The 22,589-nt window shown below is 38.8% G+C and overlaps 1 protein-coding gene across 1 annotated transcript; it reads right to left on the bottom strand.

Moving 5' to 3' along the window:
• Positions 1-4,034: 4,034 nt before the first annotated feature.
• On the bottom strand, positions 4,035-22,412 carry acsl5 (acyl-CoA synthetase long chain family member 5). Its single transcript, XM_041816427.1, has 22 exons — positions 22,281-22,412; positions 19,228-19,328; positions 18,375-18,540; positions 16,927-17,038; positions 14,572-14,636; positions 14,386-14,487; positions 14,196-14,295; positions 12,025-12,203; positions 11,890-11,922; positions 11,747-11,798; positions 11,591-11,664; positions 11,432-11,509; positions 11,217-11,351; positions 10,973-11,107; positions 10,799-10,894; positions 8,603-8,675; positions 6,327-6,415; positions 5,739-5,855; positions 5,176-5,319; positions 4,984-5,085; positions 4,675-4,746; positions 4,035-4,193 (listed from the first exon to the last, which is right to left on the bottom strand). The coding sequence occupies exons 3-22, from the start codon at positions 18,528-18,530 to the stop codon at positions 4,059-4,061; spliced, it is 2,049 nt and encodes a 682-aa protein (XP_041672361.1). The 5' UTR covers positions 18,531-18,540; positions 19,228-19,328; positions 22,281-22,412; the 3' UTR covers positions 4,035-4,058.
• Between the last annotated feature and the right edge of the window lie 177 nt (positions 22,413-22,589).

Raw genomic sequence — 22,589 nt, 5'->3', positions numbered from 1 at the left:
CAACAAGATGGAGGTCCCAAGCTCCTAAAAAATAGAAATGTATTTATTTGCATGCAAAAAATGTGCCCCAACCATACAAAATTTAATAACTCTCCGTTTTTAAATTACTTTGTTTGTAATGGATACAAAATTGCCATTTTCCAGGACATACCATGTAATGCAGATAGGTCATCACTTCTCCGCAACATGACAAGAGTAGTTCACTATGTCCTCGACACGCCACGGTGACGTTAATCCTGCAGAAGCAGTAAGAGGGTACAGTGCTGTTAACCAGAAATTCAACAGCCCTCCATTAAAAGAAAGTACTGTGAGTGTTAACCTTCAGGCATCACTAGGGACATTTTTGTCCATTTGGGCAAATTTTTCCTCTTTCTCTGCTCTTCATTTTGGCTGCGTTAGTGCATATGGTCTAATTGTTTGCAATAAAGTTTCTTTTGAGGCAAATTTCTTAATTTACATTTCAATTGTTCTAATAGGTCAGGGGTACACTGTGAAACAAATTTACCACCGTTTAACACCATTAAGGACAAAAATGTCCACTTCCAAAAATTTGTTATAAAAACTCAGCATATTAACATTTTTTCTGCTTTTTGTTGCATAAATCTCTTAAACAACTTCAACTGTGCTCAAAACTACCACACACTCAATAATTTGAGGGATTTTAACCCTTCAAATTTTTGTCAAATCTTTTGAGCAACATCAGTTCTGATCAAAACAATCAATTATTGAATATTTTCAGGAGTTTAACCTTTAAATGCCAGTTTGATTACAGGATGGGCATATTTTTTCTAAAAAACCCCACACAAAACACCAATTGTTTTCCAGATAACTCACGTTGGGGGGTGGGGTGTTAAATCAGTCCTGGTATGTCAAACATTAGCCAAATATTGGCTTTGATGCATATTTAGTTTTTGTGTAGCATCCGATTTAAAAATTACCATCCTTTCAAGTCACTCGTGGACAAAAACGTCCCATTGACTCCCATTCAAACCACATTTTTTTGATCTGTGAGTAATCAAACCAGCATTTTAAGGGTTAAAATCCTAAAAATGATTGAATGTTTGGTAGTTTTGAGCACAGCGGAAGTTGTTTAAGAGATTTATGCAAAAAAAAAAAAGGCAGAAAAAATACAAATCTGTTAAGTTTTTGTAGCAGTTTTTTGGAAGTGGACATTTATTTACTTAATGATTTTAAAGGATAGTAAATTAAAGAGCTACCTGAGGGTTACACATACCAAAATCATAGCGACAACAAACTGTAACTGTAAACGCTGTAAATAAGAATGTACCAGTTAAAAACACTAGACTCCTGCATCAATACCATCTGCAAACAACAACCACTAAAATAAACAATATTTACCTGAGGTTCAGGTACTTGGGAGCATAGTGCATAGTGAGGGTGTAGCAAGTCCTGCTCCTTCTCTCAGTCCAGGTCCTTGTCTGACTGGCTGAAAGACAACCAGGCTCGTCAGCAACATGGAGGAGGTCCAAAGGCCCTAAAATAAATAAATATATTTTTTGCATGCTAAAAATGTGGCCTAATCACAAAAAAATACACTAAAAATCTGCACAACTTTTGTAGAAAACTGGTATTTATCCTGTCCTTACCATGAAATGCAGATGGGTCATCACATGACAGAAGTGGTTCACTATGTCCTTGACATGCCACAATGATGTTCATCCTGCAGAAGCAAGAGGGTACAGTGCTGTTAACCAGAAAATCATCAGCAGCCCCCCATTAAAAAAACATGCCATGGTGATGTCTATCCTGCAGAAGCAACAATAATGATAACCTTCAATAAAGATAGTCTTACAAATAATTTCAATTAAGGATGCTCCCTGGCTTGAACGCAGGCCGACTTAAGTCATAGTAGGTCCCAGTTTAACTATCAAGCTAGCAGGAATGCCAACGTAGATGTTTCAGTACTAGTGGACAACAGACTAAGCGAGCACAAAGATGCTTTATTCCTACACTAGAAGTTAAATTAGAAAATGATATGTTTTCAGTTGAAAAGCCTACAGCATAGCGAGCTAGCACAAGCTAACCGGAAGTAATCAGACCCACCTGTCCAACAGAAACAGGCAAACTTTGGGTCGCTCTCCAGCCAAAGGCTCCCAAAACCCATACTGCTCTTCATCCGAGGCGGCTCCTCATGTGCCCACTAGCGGTTCAAAGACAGCTTTGTTGCTTGTGAAGAAGTTCTTAGCTGCTCATTAAGCACTCTCACACAGCTGGATCCGCCATGGCTACCTCAAACAGATTTCCATGTGTCGGCATCCGTTTAAATACACACCGCCCCCCACCGCTCTCCACGTGAAGCACAGCCGGACTGGCTGTGACGTCACTCTGCTGCCCCCTTCTTCTTCTATGGTGTTTAACGGCAGTTGGCATCCAGTATCATTGGTGTTAGCGTCCTGTGCAGTGACTGTATTTTGGGGCTGGAAGTTAAATTCTGATGTAGAAATACTTTTACATGCCACTCTTTAACCCCTTTTGATCACTATTTCTGCCTATTTTTCCCATTAACTTTCAAAATGTTTACATTTTAACCCCATTGTGGCCACTTTTTAACCACTTTTCACAATTTCCCTGCCTATTTTTGCCACTTTTTTACCACTTTCTACCATTCTCCACCCATCTTTTGACCCCGTTTTCCTTTCTTGAGCCATTTTTTCTGCTTTAAACCAATTTTTGCCTTTATTTCCCTCCAATTATTTCATTTTTCCCTTTAAGTCATATTAGGTCCTTCTACTTTATTCTCATTGATCCTGACATTTGTGCACATCATGGTCTCACTGTTAACTCTGACATTACTTTCCAAATATTTTAGTCCGCTTGGCCATGTACATTGTTAATATTAGCAAGAAAAGGAAATCTGGGTTTAAGAAAAGAGGTTTACATTCTAATTAAGCCCCCCATCCCCATCCCCATGGGTGGCCTTGTTTCTAATATATAGTTTTACATACTAACTTGTACTTAGAGGAAAAATCTCAATCTGTAAAGCTAAACCTAGATTTTGATACCAATTCTAACAATGTAATCTGTTTTTTTCTGTTATGGTATAAAAAAAAAAATCATAATTGATTAGTGCATTGCTTTGGCAATGCAAACACGTTATTTACGCCAACAAGGCTCACTTAACTGAAATACACTCATCTGCTCTATCATGAAAAAAAACTACGTATACCTTCAGTTTATCTTTTTTATATAAAGTGATAAAAATCGTAATGTAATATAATACTCATGCTGAAACTGAGTTGTGTTTGAGCTCAGTTCAAGATCATAAACGGCACATCAAGGTTTTCCCTGTCCAGAAATATTACTCTTCTTAATTGCTGAGTGTATTCACTTCTTTGTCAGACCTTTAAATCAACATTTATGAAATAAGGTAGGCAAATATTAACTTCACACTAGAGGTGCATAATATCAGCATGTGGTATTGGCTTACCGTTTTTGATCGCTATGCATTTTCAACAACTTTACTGGTGCAGAAATGTACGGCTAAATACTGATTAAGATCAGGGACTTATAAAGAATCTCCTGTGCAGCCTCCATTATTTTTTTCAAAACAGAGATGCCGATTCACACAGGATTAGGATTACCTGTGGATCCATGTGTATGCTAAATATGGTCGGTAAATTACCCTGAAATTTTTACTCTGCAAATTACAGACATTGTCAACCACACAGGATTAAAAACAGACTTCCTGGGCGATTACACATTACCAGAGGTCCCCAGGTAATGCTAGTCCCTTGTAAATTGTGCATAAGTCACATCCATGAAGGTCAACTAATGCTTTTATGAAGCCCTCAGCTCTCCAAATGGAATAATGGTGTCTAGTAAACAGACTAAAAAAGAAGCCCAACTCAGGTTACAGTCAAACAGTTCAGCAAAACCTCCAGACTGAACTTTAATATTTCTTCTGCAGGAAGATGACTTTAACAGAACCTCATCATCTCAGATGACTCAGACCAAAACACATATCTGAACTCCAGTGTCTGAAGAAGTCTAGAAGAGACAGAAAGACTCAAAGATTTAACCAGGTTAACATTCTTTTATTAGAGGTTAGCGTACAGTGTGTCGATCTGTGGCTGGAACAGAGCTTTGAGCTCGGCTCTCTTGGCTTTGAGCGTTGGAGTTAACAGACCGTTCTCGATGGTGAACTGCTCAGGATGGAGGTACATGTCTTTAACCTGAAATAGATAGAGCAGATACAGATGGTTAGAAAATATTTAGATTCAAGATCCCGCTCAGGACAAAGTTCAGGTAAAGTTTAAACACTCTAAAGCAGGAACCAACAGTGAAATAAGACAAGAAAAAATAAGGCCATTTGCAGCAGACTGTGCAAAATCTGTCGAATTTGAAAATTTCCAGAATACTGATAGTCCTTTTCATTTCTTAGGTGTGAGCTTGTTCTAACCACTAGAGGGAGACCTGAGACTGTTTTTGTAACATGCAGCACCATAAGGTCTGAGTTCAAATGTAAATAATCTTTTCAAGAAATGGATTTCAAATTATTAAGTGTTGAATCAGTCTACATAAGAAAATATCCATCCTGTAAGCATCTGCTCTCCTACAAATGACTCTTACAAGCTCTGTGGTGTGGGATATTTTCTTTACTATGTCAGACTTTATTATATAGTGATTTATTTGGACTACTCTAGGAGTCATTACCTGCTCGAAGGACTTGAGTCCTGCTTCTTTGCCCAGTTTGGTCATGTCTGAGAGGATGGCCTTCTTCAACTCCTAAATATAAATATAGAACAGTTTGAATGGTATTACAATGAAAACAATCCCACCAGATGAACCTAAAATAAATATGGTTCTTCTTTCAGAATCCAATTAATAGAGTTAGTATTTTGCATTATTTTGCACAACTCTGACATCTGTTTACTGCTGATATTCCTAAATCTTAAAGAGACACAGCTTTAAAAATGATCCAAGAGGTTTGGTGCTCCTACAAACTAGTTTGATTGACGTTACCTTGTTTTTGCAGAGTTCCTCCATGGAGCCGCTAAGTCCCAGATTTTTGGCAAAACCAGGCAGGACATCAGGATCAGGGACCACGATGGCGACCAGGCAGGACTGCAGATATGAGAGAAAGAGTTATGGTTTCATCAGAGGGATTGAGATGACGAGCTACAGATGTGTGGAGCATAAAGGTGCTGCTTTTACCTGCAGACTGTCTCCGTGCACAAACACTTGGGCCACAGGTCCACTGCGAACGTACACGTTCTCGATCTTCTCTGGAGCGATGTACTCGCCCTGAGCCAGCTTGAAGATGTTCTTCTTCCTGTCGATGATCCTGAGAACTCCACTCTGTCACAGAAATGTCAATTGTCTTACTTCAGATAAGAAAATAGTCCTAACATGTCAGACCACCATGTGTCATTTTTGAAAGTTTCTGCAAATTTAACAATTTCCTTTAAATTCAGTAGAAGACTGATTCCAGTCATGACTGACACTAGAAAAATCTATGTGAAACCATCCAAAGAAATGAAGTTAACCTGTTTGTAGAAACATTTTCATTCCCTTAAATATTCAGTTTAGGGATTGGAGAGAACAGTAGGAATGAATCAACCTGCCAGTGGGACTCGAGGCCTCTATCCACTAACACTTCTCATCTGCTGCAGGAGGGTTTCAGGCCAAACATCTTGAACCGATCCTCTAACTCATCTACATGTGGTAGAGTCAGTATTAAATTGGCATTTTGCTGTTATCTGTGTTTTGGTTCTTACTGGAAGCCATTTTCCAATGTCTCCTGTGTGCAGCCAGCCATCCTCATCTAGAGCCTCTGCAGTCTTCTCCGGGTCCTTCAGGTAGCCTTTGAACACGTTTCGGCCCTTGATGCAAACCTGGAAAACATCACCAGGAAATTTAAAAGGGAAACAAGAAGAACATATTAAATAACTGACAATAACTTTTGATTAACAGCATATTTCTAGTGTTAGAAAGTATAGCCTGTGGCATCTTTCCCCACAGATTACCATCCAGATAAAAACATCTAATCATGTTCTTTGCAGAACATTTCTTTCTTTTAAAAGTAATTGTCAAGAATACGTTTTCTCTGACAATGAATAATACAATCATGACTTTGCCCTTCAATAGCGTAGGTGTCTGAGGGTTTAGTTATTGTCGGCCTTCGTTCCTCAGATTAATTCTTCCATCTTTTGACCCTTACATTCATCTCTAGTCATCAATGGCAAACTAAATTATTTTATCAAAATTAATACAATATTCAAACATTTTTAAAGTTTGGCTAACATTTGTATAAATGCTAGGAGACATGATCCATGGTCTTTGTTTAAATTGCAAAACCATTTTACCTCTCCTTCTCCATTTGAAGCAAAGTAGTTCATCTCTTCAACATCCTCCAGCTTCACCACATTACAGGGCAGAGGGACTCCGACATGTCCTGTAGATTATAATCAGATGTTAAGTGGGAATAAAACAGTGATAAAGAAAAGCTATATGGGAATCTGTATTGTTAAAATTTCATGTCTAATAGAAAAAAATACATAGAAATATTTTTTCCAAACTTTAATGCATGAATTGTTTTTGTACTTAAAGTAGCAATTGGGCATATAAACCATTTTCTAATTCCATCTTATAGCTGGTTATTTTCTAGATCATTATATTCAGTTTGCTGTCATTTAAGCAAAGGGAACACAGCAAAAATACTCATTTGAGAAGCTGAAAACATTTAATTATGCATAAACAGTGACTTATAGAGATATTTTATACCTAATTGGACTCTTTAAAGTCCATTTTAGAAAGTGTTGAGTGGCTTTAACCATTTGTAATGGATCATATTTTCTAAGTCTTATTCTATCTGAATGAAATATTAATTTGTAAATGTAATGTAAATTTCAGATAAAATCTAGAGGGTAAAAAGTTGATTACTTCTCTGATATATTAAAGAGTAGAGAGGTTTTGGGGGACCCCTCTGCTATAAAAAGTTAACTGCCACTTGCAAGCTGGACCTAGACCGCCTGTATGCTTGGGAGGAAAATTCTTGTAAGGGAATGGAAAACTTCCTCTGTGCCGCTCCATCCTACTGTCATACATCTCTCGGTCATCCTATAGCAGGTAACCTTGCAAAGCAGATGGATACGCCGATTTCCTTTTTTTTTCATTGGCTAATCCATCTTGCAAAGCTCCCATCTGAACCATTTGGGCCCGGTTAGAAAGTGACAGGACCAATCAGCAACGAGGGGCAGTACTTTCAGGCGCAGCAGAGTCGTGACGTAAACAAGCAGCAGCAAGAGCTGGTGCAGTTATGGAGGAAGAGATTAGCATGGATGCTGCTAAAGCGCCAGTTTTATCAGAACTGGACAACATTTCTTCATTAAAAGAAGAACAAAGAACAGCAATGAGTTGTTTTCTTTTCAAAAACGACAAAAGTCGAGTACTTACATGTCTATAGTCGCCATGTTTCGCGTTATTCCTAAGTAGCTGCACACATGCAGCTCGATAGTGGCTACATCACGTGTTTTGTTGCTCTGATTGGCCCAAAGAGATGTGACAGACAGAACGTTCACCCAATCACACTCCAAGGTTTTTTTCAAATCCTCTGCCTTTTCTCAAATGTTTCCTATTGAAGCTTTCCCAGATGGATGTGTAAAACACATGTGTAAAACACATCCATCTGGCGTGTCAGGTTAATAGCAGGGGTGTCCTAACTTTTTCCACAGAGGGCTACATACAGAAATATAGTACGTTGGTGGGGCCACGTTCTTATTCCTCATCATGAGGATTTCAAAGTTAGTAAGACTAATCCAATGTAAGTTAATAAATGCTTAGCGATTGAGTATGCCTAAATGGCTAGTTAATGGCTGGCAGGGCAAATAGACAGTCATTTTCAGGCATTTGGGGAGCCAAATTTATAGATTTAACATGATAGAACTGCCTTGTGCTGAAAAGAAAAAGTAATATACAGTTAAGCACAAGCTTCATGTTTTAAAGTAGGCCATATTTCATTTTATCTCTGGACTTTTCTGAGGGCCGCATTTGTCCCCCGGGCCATAGTTTGGACAACCCTGTCCTATGGGCTCTTGGACAGGGTGGAGGTGTACAATTCAAAATTGGAGCACTACCATTTATTCTTAATGTCCACTGATGTTACCAGCTCATGTTATAAACAACTGAGAACTACATAAAATTATAAATAACTGTGGGAAACATTACACAGGACAATTTTCAGAGGAAAAAAGCAACATTTACGCTGTCTTGGATTATCTCTAAGTTGTAGTGGAGTTACCTCCTTTTTATATACATTTTATTCATATTGTATATACTCTTATGTGTAATGCTTTTATTATATTTCATTAATTTTTCATTTCTCAAGGTTTTTCTTTTCTTTATCCATTGTTATTGCTTCTTCTGTCTGTTGCCACTGTTTGAAACACCTGGTTTTGTTAATCCAAAAGTCAATAAACTATTAATCATAAACAAAAGAGTAGAAGGACTGAGTTTAAAAAAAAACAAAATACCTCTGCAAAAATACCACAAACTAACATAAGGACTGAATTAAACAACTTCCACCTCTGCAAGCCCATGACTAAACCAGTCAAAATGAGAAAGCTGATGAAAACGGTTTTACCTGAGGTAGCGTCTCCTGGCATGGTGAAGGTGCAGCCGGCCGTGCACTCAGTCTGACCGTATGCCTCGAAGATCTAAGAATGAATTCAAAAGAGCCAAATGTGAGCTGTGAAACTACATCAATATGTCTACATAAAGAGATAACCCCCAACTAGACTTATTGGCATTCTCAGCTCGCCCTCATACACTGCTGTGTCTGGGCCCATTTAAGCTTGGTCAAACATTGTTCATGACTGCTTTAGAAACTGAGTAAACATTAAGCTCAGAAGAAATTATGCACAAACAAGTCAATTTAAATCCTATAAAAGTAACTTTTATAAACTGGGCCAGGATTACTTAACTTGTTTTGAAGGTGACTTCATTAGTGACAATGAAATGAATGTGGCATCCATTATCTGTACTGCACATCCTATTCAGAGATACCCTCGCTCCCATGAACAGTATTCTTATGATTTATTGGTCTCTATAAACAAACATATACATACAAATACAGCTAAAAATCCATCATCAATCGAAGATTCAAATTTGAGCCACAAATCTGCTTGATACTGTGTATAAAGCCAGTTAGACTTCTTCACTACCTGAAATGTATCAGAAAGGATTAAACCAAACCTGACAACTTTTTACAATAAATCTGTCAAAATGTATTCCTCTTAATCATGAAAAAAATCATACCAATTTTTCTCTTTTTCAGGCCAAAGCCAGGCGTACACTGCAACAACGATCAGGACGGTCTATGACAAATGTCAGTGGAGTTTACTTTGAGAAGTCTCTCACATGGAGGTTGAAGCCAGATCTAATGTCTCGTTTTCCCACTTAAAAAAAACTAAAAACAAAAATCCCTTGCCGTCTATTACACAAAAACAGCACTACCCACAAACACAACAAGGAGCTAAGTAACAAATATTCATGTCAGCTGGAGGTCCAGAGGTAGGCTTATTTCCTACCTTTTATTGCTTTTATTATAGGCATAACATCAGAGAGGCATCCCTGCTGTTTTCATGGCAATTTAAGATGCTGTCCAATAGTTTTTTTAAAGAAAAAAGTTGGGGATTCTGCTCAAGGTTTCACTCCCTTTTTGTGAATGGGTGCAGTCATATGACTAAAATATAAAACATGCCAGAAATCCACCCGATCAGTCAGGAGCAGCTGGTCAGGCTGTGATCGGCCATTGTGCCACCTTCATATAAACTGCATGATAAACAACGCACAATCTGGGTGAAAGTGGGCCTGACTTCAAAGTAAGTTCCGTGACTCAAAATTTGTGAATCAGCTTTAAATTGCACACTGTACGCCCAGCTTTATAACACTGAAGTTGCAGTATTCCTCTTAATGCCTACTGTGGAACTGAGAAAAAAAAGATAAATTAAAGCCTTTGTAAAAACAGAATTAAACCAATTTTATTTAATTTTTCCATGCAATAAACACAATATTTGTTGTTCTATTATTTGACTTACATTTTTAGTTTTAGCAGTAATTGAAACTGTCCACAAATATTCGACTTGTTTCCATGGGATATTTGTGGACAGTTTTGTTATTGTTTTAAATCTGAGACTTAAATTTAGGCTGCATTAAATGAGAAGGCTCCTGGGCCACCAGCTGCCCAAACTTGCCCTAGAGCAGCCTTTCTCAGCAGGGGTGCCACAGCACCCTGGGGCGCCTCCTGGGATCATCGGGGGGGGCTTAAAATAGCTTTATATGTAACCAAGATTTTCCATGAATATGCATGTCAATGGCTATACCGGTCAGCTTGTCAGGTATTTTAAGGTCCACATAACCACAACAATTTCAATATAAGAATTATTTTATTAATTCTATTACAATAGAAATCCCTAGGGATGTAAAAGTTAGTAGTTTTAATACTTTTTGTAAGGGGTGAGTTGGGATTTTTCTAAATTTTAAAGGGTGCCTTAACCGAGAAGTTGAGAAAAACTGCTCTAGAGCCACATTTATACATGTAATAATTACACATTTTTAAAAAGAATACTTTGACCTTTTTCTTAGACAGTTCAGATGAAAAATGAGGAGGAAGTAGTGTAAACATGCATGGAGAGGTGGACGCTGGGAGTTAAACCTGTAACTTATGCAACATAGATTTTGCTCCTACAAATGGGGCCTCTGCTCTGCTCACTTAGCAGCCCTAATTACCAGAATTTCTGAACACAGGAAGACAGCCACAACAGGATGTTTTCATTACCTGGCAGCCTAGCGAGGCCCTCAGGAAGTTAAGAACAGCAGGAGAGATGGGAGCTGCTCCTGTCACCATGAAACGCACTCGGCCACCAAAAGACTCCTACAAACAGACAATTATGTGAACATTTTGGAGGACTTTCTTGTTATTTTACCACTTTAAAAACACCTGAAGCAGTACCTGAACTTTGTTGAAGATGAGTTTGTCCCAGATACTGTTTTTCCTGATGATACCATCCTTCACTTCAGCATACTTTCTGTCCACTGCAAAGTTCAGCAGCCACTTCTTGAAAGGTGTTTTGGCTCCACTCTGGACCTAGTGACAGGGTTGTTTTATTGAATAGAGAGGCCCGAGGCACTGGGTTGATGTTTTAAGCAGAACAAGGGGAAAGCGGGGGCAGGCTTGTCTGTGAAAAACGTCTTACCCTGTCATAGACGCGGTTGAGAAGACGAGGCACCACTGGGAAAATGGTGGGCTGGAGAGTTTTCATGTCGTCTGGAAGCAGCCGGATGTCTCCCTGGAAGAAGCCCACCCTCGCTCCTACGCTGTACACCACTGTCTGCAAGAAAATCCATTCAACATCAAGATATCAGTCTTAAAAACAAACTGTATGCATGGTTTCTTAGATTTGGACCTCACCTGTACCACTCTCTCAAACATGTGAGCTAAAGGCAGGAATGAGATGCTGACATCCTCTGTACTGGGGATGATTGATGACTGTAGCATACAGAGATGTCTGTCAGCAGAAGTTTGATTACATGTGAAATCAAATCAACATCTTATGGCTGTTTGTCTCACCTCAATGGATTTCATAACACCTGCAGCATCAGAGACCACGTTCTCATGGGTCAACATCGCTCCTTTTGGGTTACCTGAGAAAGATAAAACATTCAAGTAAGAACTAGGAAGAAAAACCTCTTAGTTACCACTGATCCGGATACCCCAAAAGATTACCTGTTGTGCCACTGGTGAAGCACACAATACTGAGGTCTTCTGGTTTTGGTGGCTGTTTTACAAAAAAACCCAGCACATTAGAACAGCATGCAACCTATTAAATCTCTTAAAATTTCAATTTGATTTCATAAAAAAACACTTACAACTGGTTCATGACGATTACTTTTCCCCAGAGCCTGAAGAACAAAAAAGAAACCATATTTTTAATCCTCTGCAGGCTAAAACTCAAACAAAATCAGCATAAACCTGTCACCATTTTTCTGTTCAGTACTAAATACCTCCACATCCTCTAAAGACACGATGTCGACCCCACACTTCTGTCCTCTCTCCACCAGCTCAGGGCTGAATGAGTCCATGATGATGATGGTTTTCAGGACAGGGATCTGATCTTTCTCCCTGGTCTGCACCAAGGTTTCTGCTTTGGTCTGATTGTCACAGAGAACCGTGGAGATCTCAGCTAGAAGAAGAAAACAAGATGGTTTTGAGTTGAATATGTGGAATGTGGGAGGTTTATCAAGTGGTAAAAAGGGTAGTACAGTCATGAAACTTGGTTAATAAAATACTTAGTGCATTAACAAGCTCATTAAATAAATTGTGTTGGTGGGTGTGGCTTAATGGATCAGTGGCACCCCCTAAAAAATGTAAAAAAAATCAGCCCTAGCAGCAGGTTCAACCTAGGATTTTGAAATTTGGATAGCATATGAATCATGCCAGGACCTACAAAAAAACCTCTTGGACCTATATCGCCAAGTCAATTGGAAGCCTGCTACTCTTTTTTTTTTCTAACATAAGTCAACCAAGTCATTTCCACGCCTTCTTCTAGGATGATCTCCCCTGAAGGCATTCATCTGATTGACTCAAAAATTAGTTGTGTGCTAGAAGAGATCTTTATGAAGAAAAGTGCTAAGGCTTGTGTACAAAACTCAAAGGGCATGGCCATGCCAGCTCATCAAACTTTGATGTCCCAAAGTAGCACAGAAACAGGCAAAGGAAGTTCCTGCAAACCTGACCAAATCTGCCACAAAATTAGTGTGAAACATCTTTTAAGTGTTCCCATTGTAAATATTTTCAAGCTCTTAGTACTGACACTAAAGCTGTTGCCATGGCGACCCATTATTCGCCATTATAGAGGAAGCAGTCTTGTGAAGGGTTTGGGAAATGAAGACATTTCCAGGGATCCTTCTAGAATTAATTTTTCTAACGGAGTCTTCCAGTCTTCTTAAAATTTGAACTGCATCTAGAAGATTTGCTGCTGCTTTTTTTTTGTGGAATACGATCCTAACCATTACTCAGGGCATTTGTTTCAAATTGACTCAGTGCCGTCATCACTGGAAATACAGCATGTTTCAATGGGCCACCTTTGTTAGGACAACGACATATGACGTGCTTTAGTCGGCTACACTTGTGTACTTTCATTTCACTTTGGCTGTAACAGACATGACAGGTCGGAGAATTTTGGATTTTTCTGGGTTTGAAAGATGTGTCTAAAACAATGCAGCTGTGTCACAAGCCCGTTGTGCACTGAACTCTGATGTGCACAAAGGTATGAGCCCGTTCAGTGCTGCTTGCAGCCCCAGTTAAAAATGGAACTCCATAAATTGTATTATTCTTTTGGTTTGTTGGATAAATTTCAAATAACGAGGGAGAAAAGCTGTTAAAAATGACCAAACTATTCAATCACTTGGGAGGGCAAACCATGTTGGGCACTTTTAACAGCTTTTCTCTCTCATAATATGAAGTGTGTCCTTGATACAAAATGTTTGTTTACATTTAAGTAAATATGGAGCACGTTTTTTTTAATGAACAGAGTCCCCAATTTAAAACATGCAGTAAGCCACAGAGGTCGGCTGGCTCAGCAACCTGTCTGGTCTCTATGTGACCCGCAAAAATGCCTTGCAGGACCACCATGTTACAGGACATGTAGGGCTGGTGAAGTCCCATGTTATGTTAAGCTCAGATGGTTGAACTGGTCAGATCAGGCATGAGAGCATATGCCTTTCGGCATTTCACTGCCTGAACCTTGGCCCTGTACTGCTCTGGCTGCCTGATGGCCATTGATCAGGCCTGTGCCCCATCTCTCCAGGTATCAATCAGCTGACCCTTCCCACCCCTGTTCTCCTAAAAACAACAGCATTAGACACATGCTGATACCCAAAAATGTGATATCTAAGAAGTGTTTTTAGTCAGCAATGTTGATGCTTTCCAGAAAAGAGGGATTTATAAAAAGGCAACATATGTAGGACTGAGAATATCAACACACTGTAATAATAATGTTTTTTGTGTCAGGGTGAAGGCTCAGATAAACAAATCAGAGAAGATGGAGCAGGTAAATTAGTGAGAAGAGATTAGAGTGGCCTTGGCACAGATCCCTGCAGGGACTGCAGAGTCACTGGACTCAGTCTCAGCTTTGTAATTAGCAGCATTAGTGTGCAGGAGAAGATCCAATTACCTTGGTTTATAATGAACACCAGAGCCTCAGGACCCAAGGTGTCGTACAGGGGGACCGCTACCATGGAGTACGTGTAACAGGCAAGCTCACTGATAATCCACTGAAATTAGACAACATTTACAGCATGCTCAAACCGAGAAAAACAACAACACACCACCTGTGTTATCCTCTTTGAAACGTCTGAGCTCACCTCTGGCCTGTTCTGAGCGAAGATGCCGATAAACGTGTCCGGGTTGGGCTGTAAACCTCTGTGAATCAGCCCTGACCCCAGGTGCTCAGCTCTATCAGACACCTTCACACAGATAAGTGGAGGAAAGGTCAGCTGGAGTTAACAGCGTGTTTTTTCCAGTGTTGTTTGCATTATATGCTCCCTTACCTGTCTGTATTTTAGCCACTGGTATGGCTTTCCTTGTTTCCGGTAGCCCAGACATGGTCCATTTCCTATAAATGCAAAGAAGACCAAAAATTAGATGAAGTATGCAGTACTGGAAAGGTTCCTTAAGTTGCAGAGTCTGTAATCATACAGCTGAAGTGGAGAGATGACCATCTTAGAACAATAAGGAACAATGTCTGGATGCTGTGACAAATGAAGAAAACCGCATGGTCTAGCCTACTGTGGAGTGTTTATAGGCATTGTGACTTCTTAACAGATCTTCAGCAGACAAAAGGATGTCCTTGGAAAGAGAAAGTCACAGCAGACCTTATGATATGCCCGTTTGAAATGGATTGAGACATGAATATAGGGGAATCTCATTTTTCACTTGGATCTGCCACAGTCTGAAGGCTCTGCTATGGGTGAAACTAACTGAATTACTTTGATTAAGCATTACATGGGTAAGTGAACATAATACAGAATCCCCCAGGTATTAATAGAGTATCTAGCTTCAGTTCATTGTAAAGCAAAATCTAGTACTTTAAACAAGTCCCACTGAAGTCAGAAAAACCATGGCTGATCTTAAAGTTCAGCTGTGACAACCACACTTCATTTTTTATATTTTTTAACCTGAATAATAACCACTTATCAAAGCAGCATTTGTTTATGACATAGTATATAGCCTTCTAAAATAGTAACAAAAATGGGGAGAACAATCAGTGACATGTGGTTACATGGGCTTAGAAAGTGATGAAAAGAGGTTAAAAGTGGGAAAATTAAGTAAACGCAGGCAACAAAATGGCAAAAATGGGTCAAAAGTAACAGAAATGTGTGAAAAATACTTTGTAAAATTAAAAAAATATTTTCAAAGTGGCAAAAAATAGGTGGCAAGAAGTGATCAAAAGGATTAAAAATGTGACCAAAAAATGGCTTTAATTGGCAAAACATGTTAAAAAAAGAGGCAACAATGGGCAGAAAAGATGGTTAAATGGGATTCTAATAGTGGCAGATATGGGTCAAAAGTACAAAAATGTGTGTAAAGTAGCATAAATGGGTTTAAAGTGGCAAAGATATGTTTAAAGTAGCAAAATGGGTGGCAAAAAGTGATGAAAAGGGGCAAAAGTGGCAAAAAATAGGCTTTAAGTGGCAATCGTGCAGAAAATGTGGCAAAATGGGATTTTCACAGTAGAAGGTGTGGGGAAAAAGTGAAAAAATATGATTAAAGTAGCAACATTTGGTTAAAAGTGGCAACAAACAGTGAAAAGCGGCAAAATGGACAAAAAAGGTGGTGAAATGGGATCTAAAAATTTCCAAAATGGGCTTAAAGTGACACAAAAGGTTTAAAGTGGCAAAAACGGGTGGCAAAATGTGATTAAAAATGGTTAAAATATAGCACAAATTGGTTTAGAGTGGCAAAACTGGGTAAAAAGAGGCAGGAATGGGTAAAATTTGGCAGAACCTGGCCGAAAATGAGGTAAAATGCTATCCATAAAAGTGGCAAAAAATTTGCAGAAATAATGAGAAATGGGATTTTTTAAAGTCAGCAAAAATGAGTCAAAAAAGGCAAAAAAAAACTATGATTAAGTGGCAAAAAATGTTAAAAAGCGGCAAAAATGGGCAGAAAAGGTGTTGAAATGGGATTTTAATAGTAGCAGGTATGAGTTAAAAGTGGGGAAAAAAAATGAGTGTAAAGTGGTAAAAATTGGCAGAACTAACTGAAATGTGGTTAAAATGAGCCAAAATGGGTGTAAGTGTGATGAAAAGGGGTAAATAGTGGGAAAATTGGGTCAACAGTGGCAAAAATCAGGGACTGGTGATAAAATGGGTCAGAAGTGTCAGAAATGAACAGAGAATGGTGGTCAAATGGGATGAAAAAGTGGCTAATAGGTTGAAAGAGGCAAAACCGGGTGGTCAAAAGTGATTCAAAAAAACAGGTAAAATTGTGGTAACATTGTCTTAAAGTGGGAAAAAATGGGTATAGAGAAGCAGAAATTGCCAAAAACTGTACAACATTGATGAGAAGTGGAAAATAATAGCAAGATTCCAACATCATCAATAATAGTTTGACACACTTCATTCCAGATTGAGGTAACTGTTAGCCAGGATGCTAATACTCATGAACCCACACACATGCATTAAAATCTAATAAATCACAGCTGTTAAGGCCGATTCCCTGGGTTTGTCAGCAGCCCAGCCAATTCTGTTGGCAGGCCTGAATATAGATATTTGGTGCGTTTAGTAATGCATCACTAGAGTAAAGTCTTATTGAAAATGACCTGGAATAGCAGACAAAAACTTACAGAAGACCAGTCATGTTAAAACAGTCAGTATAGAAAAAGTATAATGAGTAATAATTACCTGAAACTTTCAGGCCCCTCTGAAACACCTCATAGAGCGTCTTGGCATCATCATAGTAATAACACGTCAGGTTGTTGTTGTCTTCAAGCAGCGCCGTCTTTCTTGCTCCATCCTGATGACATCAAAAATGATCACATGAACATTTAACTTAACGTTTAAAAACACCCAGTTTAAGATTTTACTTCTGAGTTTAACAGCAAAGTAGATTTATCAGGACTCTCATACAGCACAGCTGTTTGACTTCAGAAGCTGAGGATTGAGCTTGAGTTTATGGTTAAAGTTAGTTTTTCAACATAGCAGAGCAGAGCAACTCTGAGGCCTAATTCAGGGCTACTTTTTCTTAATCAGGCAAAATGAAACACACATGGAAGCAGATCAAAACTGCAAAGAGGTCATGTGCAAATACAGACACTAGTAAAATAAAAAAATACAGCTACAGATTAAACTCAAATGAGTCCTTTTTATTTTATGAATCTACTCTCAACACCCCCACTGTGACAAAGTGAAAATAGAATTTTAAAGAGTTTTGCAAATTTATCAAAAATAAAAAACCTAAATATCCCATTGACATAAGTATTCAGACCTTTTGCAAAAACACTTGAAATTTCATTCAGGTTCCTCCCATTTCTTTGTTCACTGCTGAGATGTTTCTACACCTTGACTGGAGTCTATCTGTGGTAAATCAAACTTACTGGGCATGATTCAGAAGGCACACACTTCTCTTTTGAGGGCCTCGCAGCTGACAATGCATATCAGAGCAAAAACCAAGCCTTGGTACTGCCTGTAGAGCTCAGAGACAGGAATGTTGCAAGGCACAGATCTGGGAAAGTCTACATAAAATGTTCTGTTCTAGCTAGTCATCTGGCTACCTTGAGCAATGAGGGGAGAAGGACATTAGCAAGACAGGTGACCAAGAACAGAGCTCCAGAGATCCTGTGCAGAGATGGGATAAGTTCCAGAAGGACAAACATCACTGTAGCCCTCCATTGATCTGGGCTTTGAGTGGCTAGAAGTCTCCAAAGTGTAAAACACATGAAAGCCTGTTTGGCTTTCAGAGATTGGAGATTTTTGCAAACTCCAAGCAGGCTGTCATGTCTTTTTCACTGAGGACAGGGTTCAGAAACATCAGGCTGCAACATAATAAAATTGACCAAAGTGAAGGGGGGTCTGAATACTTTCTAAATGCACTGTATGTAAATAGTTTTGGTGTTTATGCCTTCACTTAGAACAGCAGATAGAGTCAGAAACTATGGAGAGAGAGAGTGGGGTTGACGTTTTGGAAAAGAGCCACCAGTTGGATTTGAACCAAGGCTGCTGGATTTAGGCCAAAAGCTTCTGTGCATGAGGCATGCAGACATAACCATGAGGCCACCAGCAGCCTGAAAGTTCAGCAGGTTGTTCAGACAGGTGTGAGACTAATAAAACCTTGGTATCTCGGCATCTGTTACCTTGATGCCCATAGTTTGGCATTTGAGGTCGACAGGGCTCCTGATGGGGCTGGGTCGAGTGTTCAGGTAAAACAAAGTCGCAGCAAACACGACGAACAGCGAGATGATGACCGGGGTCGGGAGAGGAGAGAACAGCAGCTGGATGAAAAAGTCCATGGTGACAGGTCTGCCGGGAAATTAAAGTATGGTTTATTTTCTGATTATTTAACACTTTAAAATATGCCAGTCACAAAAGCTACACTTTCAACTAAAAAATAATCTAGATATAGATTACGATTATGCAATTCTGAGCTCTTTAATGTTGCTGGATGTTTTCTGTTAGAACTGAAGGTCAAAGTCAGCAGGTCTTGTGCAATCCTTATCACTCAAGAGTAAGTCCAAGTCATGAAAATCAGAATAACATAGTTCCCTCATACAGTTATAACCAAACTATGTTTTTAGTATTAATACTCACTCTGCATGAAGTGCTCTTTAAGCATTTCATTATATCAAAATATTTGACTCAATTTTTATGCTGAATTAAATTGTCTTTTCATCCCTAATAGGTCGTATGCATTATTCTAACCACCACTGAAGTCGAGGGTAATGACAACAGAGAAAATGGTCTTGGTAAAAGTACTATTTGTTACATTTTATAGCCTTCACAATTAACACACAGAAAAATAAAACAGCTAGCTGTTTGTCAGATTAAAAAAATTAACATGCATCTTGTCATGCAAGTCCTGCAAATCATGAAAAAAATGTTTTTCAGTAATAATTTATTGGCCATGTAACATCTATGAATGTCAGTAGGACAGAACCCTGAAAAGCCAGATTTATCAATCAATCCTGGAGCTGACCGTGACTTTCTTACCTGCTGGTGTCCTCTCAGGTGTTGCACTCTGCTCCCAGCTCTCAGGTGGGCAGGTGTGAGTGAGGCGTGAGTTTGCTCACCGCAGATCCTCTTCCTCTGCTCTGCAGGGCAATACAGGAAGAAGAAGAGCTCATAAAAATCAGCCGACAGAGTTCAAGGAAACCTTTGCCCCTTGAACACCATCACTTCCAACTGATAAAAGAGCAGGAGTAGATAGATATGAAAACTTTTATACCACATTAGTTGTTGACATATTCAGACACTTAATGCAACACAGACAAAAACAACACAATGGTTGAAAAATATACATCTAATATAGATTACTCTCCCTTTATTTTACATGTTCCTGTATTATTGCTGCTGAAAAAGGCAACCCAAGTTTATCTACTGAGCACCATTCATTCACAGAGACTTAAGAAATTAAGTATTATGCAGAAATGACACTAAAATACAAATTATGTTAAGTCATAAGCATGCTAGCTACTAATTTTGCCACATTTAAATGCAAACACCACTTCTGCTTAGGCCAAACTCTTCCTCAAACGTTGCCCTCTAACATGCAAAACATCAGAAACACCTTTTTAAATAAACTTAGTTTGTGTAGAGCCTCTAGCCTAAACGGTTAGTTCTGATAAGCCATAAGTCATTCCTGTGTAATCTAAACACATACTCTTATAACCTTTGGGAATACATGGTTTCACTTTACAGCTATGGACACTGCAGGCTGAGATAATCTTAATTACAGTATACAATGCTGATTGTACAGCATTATCATTTACAAGATTGTTGTGTAAATATTTTGTAGCATTGCTGTCCATCTTAGACCATGCATGCCTAAAAACTGTGCATAAATAAGCCCAGAAAAGTCACTTTTTTGGTGAGTGACAGAGCATTTACCAACTAATAGGGGAGTTCAAATATCTTAAGGACGAGATTCTTCACAACGCTTAACGAACACTAAACTAACTCCTCAGCAGAAAAAAGTTACCAGAATGCAGATCATGAACTGCCTTCATTAACTAAAAGCTCTGCCAATCATTGTTTGATTTTACTCCAGATAGATAAACTTAATCAATAAGATGATGTCAGAGTAGGGCCGAGATGCTGCGGCTGATGAAAGGTCAGCAAACTTATCTCCTCTTTATCGTGTTCAAAGTCCTCACAGTGTAACATAGAAAGTGAACACACCACAAAACATCAAAATAGTCTCTTAAAAATATTTAAACAGCAGGCAGGCAGCTAAAAAAATATGAAATCAAAACTTTAAATTACATCTACTTTCTAAAACTACAAACCTGTTTGTCAGTAGATTCAGCAGACTATTGACAGCCTTTACTTGATGCCAATACTTAACATGAGACAAGTGATAAGATCAAGATTAAACATTTTGATACCACATGTTTTAAACTTTTTAGAGTTAATCCAAGGGTACATAATAGAAAAAGAAGCGACTGTATATTTATATTTACTTGTCAGGATATAACCTCTGTATCGTGCTTTTTGGCATTAAATTATAAGGTCTACAAACAAATAGAAGGGGTGATGTCTGAGGGTACAATGACAAAACTTTGAAGTAGCAGCAATGTTATTGATTAAAGACAGAAAATAACTAATATTGGAGGCCTAGACTTGTGATGTCAAAGGAAAAGTGTACTAATAATTAAGTTTACTAGTTATGTATTAAGAGTTAAAATATTTCCTCATTCTCACATTTGAGAACAAAGACTCAGACAAAATAGAGTGAAAGGTAATTTTAGTTAAGGTGGATAACAGCTAGTGCAGCTTCAAAAAGCATTTACATTTTTTCATTATTTTATCCAAACGGGACATTCAAACAGGCTAATAATTATTTTCACACTGACTTGTAGCATCCCTCAAAGATGCGCCTAAATTTCAGCTTGAATATCACCACAGCCTGTTAAATTCATCCAGCACTTTACCCCTCGACACAACCCAATGTAACACACCAAAATACGAGAAATCGTAACTTAAGCAAGCTAGCGCCTGCTAGCTGTCTTAAATCCAGTTTGGCTTTAGCCACAAACCGGTGAGAACCTAGACTTAATCCAAACTTCATCCAATGCGAATTAATCCAGTCTATGTTAAATTAGTCACGGTCCACATTTATGAGCGGTAGCGTTAACGTGCCGGTGTTGTGGCTTAATAAGAGACCGTGTTAACCGATGCCTTTCAGTCAAATTGTTGTTTGACGTTTGTTCGTTGTTGTTGTTGTATTCGATCTTCAAATGTTAAGTTTACACATGCAACTTGGTTTAGTTTTTAGTCCTAGTGTCAAATAGTACAACAATTAATGAAAAACAGTGCTAAAGTATTCAACGAGTACCTTTTCACGAAATTTTTTAACGACGACAACCCGGTGTCACGGTATAAAGTGTGACCGTGTTAACTGGCGACTTCCTTTAGTCGACTGCCTGTGTTTCTTAACAACTGTTGAAAATTAAATTTCTTTGAAAATTTTTGCTCAGGTTCTTTCCACTGAAGATATATCTGATAATTAAATTATGTTTTGGTAATGAAGGGCATTTATTTGTGGAAAATCTGGCCGTTCATCTGCTGTAGCTACACCTAAGGGCTCCAGCTAACATGGTCACCCTTTAAACATAACACTGGCCAAAAAACCGCTAGCTAACATGGTGTCGTCACACTTTTAGCCAACTAACTGCACTGCCTTGGCAGACAGGCAGCTTTAACCTACACATAAATTATAGTAAAACAGGAGGCGTTAGGAGGCAGGTACTATAAGCTTCACTAACAGGAAGCTGTATGAAGTCTGAATTTTTTCCTCAAAAAAATTGTGACTAGCTCATAAGGCTTTTGAATGGCTCACATGGTGAGAAACCAGAAAACTAAATGAAACACTTAAACCAGATGACAGATTCGTAGATGATAGTTTATTAAACAGCTCTTGACTTTGTGAATTCGCTTAGCAAACCCTCAAAACTACCCCTAGCTTGTTTTTCTTCTGTGAGTGGCTTGGTTCTGGGCAGCGGTGTGCAGGTAAAGGTTCATTAGGAGAAGCTTTGAAAGGTTACCTGGTGGGATTAGCAGAGGTAGTTTGGGGCCAGACTGAGCATGGATCCCACTGGGGACAAAAAGCAGCTGAGGGCAGGATCACCACTAATGTACAAGCTGCCCACATGTGGTCATTAGCACCTTAAAGTGCACACAGGTGTGACAGCTTCTGTGCAGCCAGCGAGGCTCAACCTGCCCTCCTGGGCTCTCTGCAGCCCTGCACCAGCACATTCAGCTCCCATGAGATCTGCACACTTTTCACTTTGATTTCTTGATTTAATGACCATGTGTGTGGGTTTCTTGATTAAATTAGACTGCATTCTTCAAAT

Source organism: Cheilinus undulatus, linkage group 20 (assembly GCF_018320785.1).
Source record: "Cheilinus undulatus linkage group 20, ASM1832078v1, whole genome shotgun sequence".
NCBI lineage: Eukaryota > Metazoa > Chordata > Actinopteri > Labriformes > Labridae > Cheilinus > Cheilinus undulatus.
The sequence above is the reverse complement of the archived record's forward strand: the minus strand, read 5'-3'. Positions and strand labels throughout refer to the sequence as shown.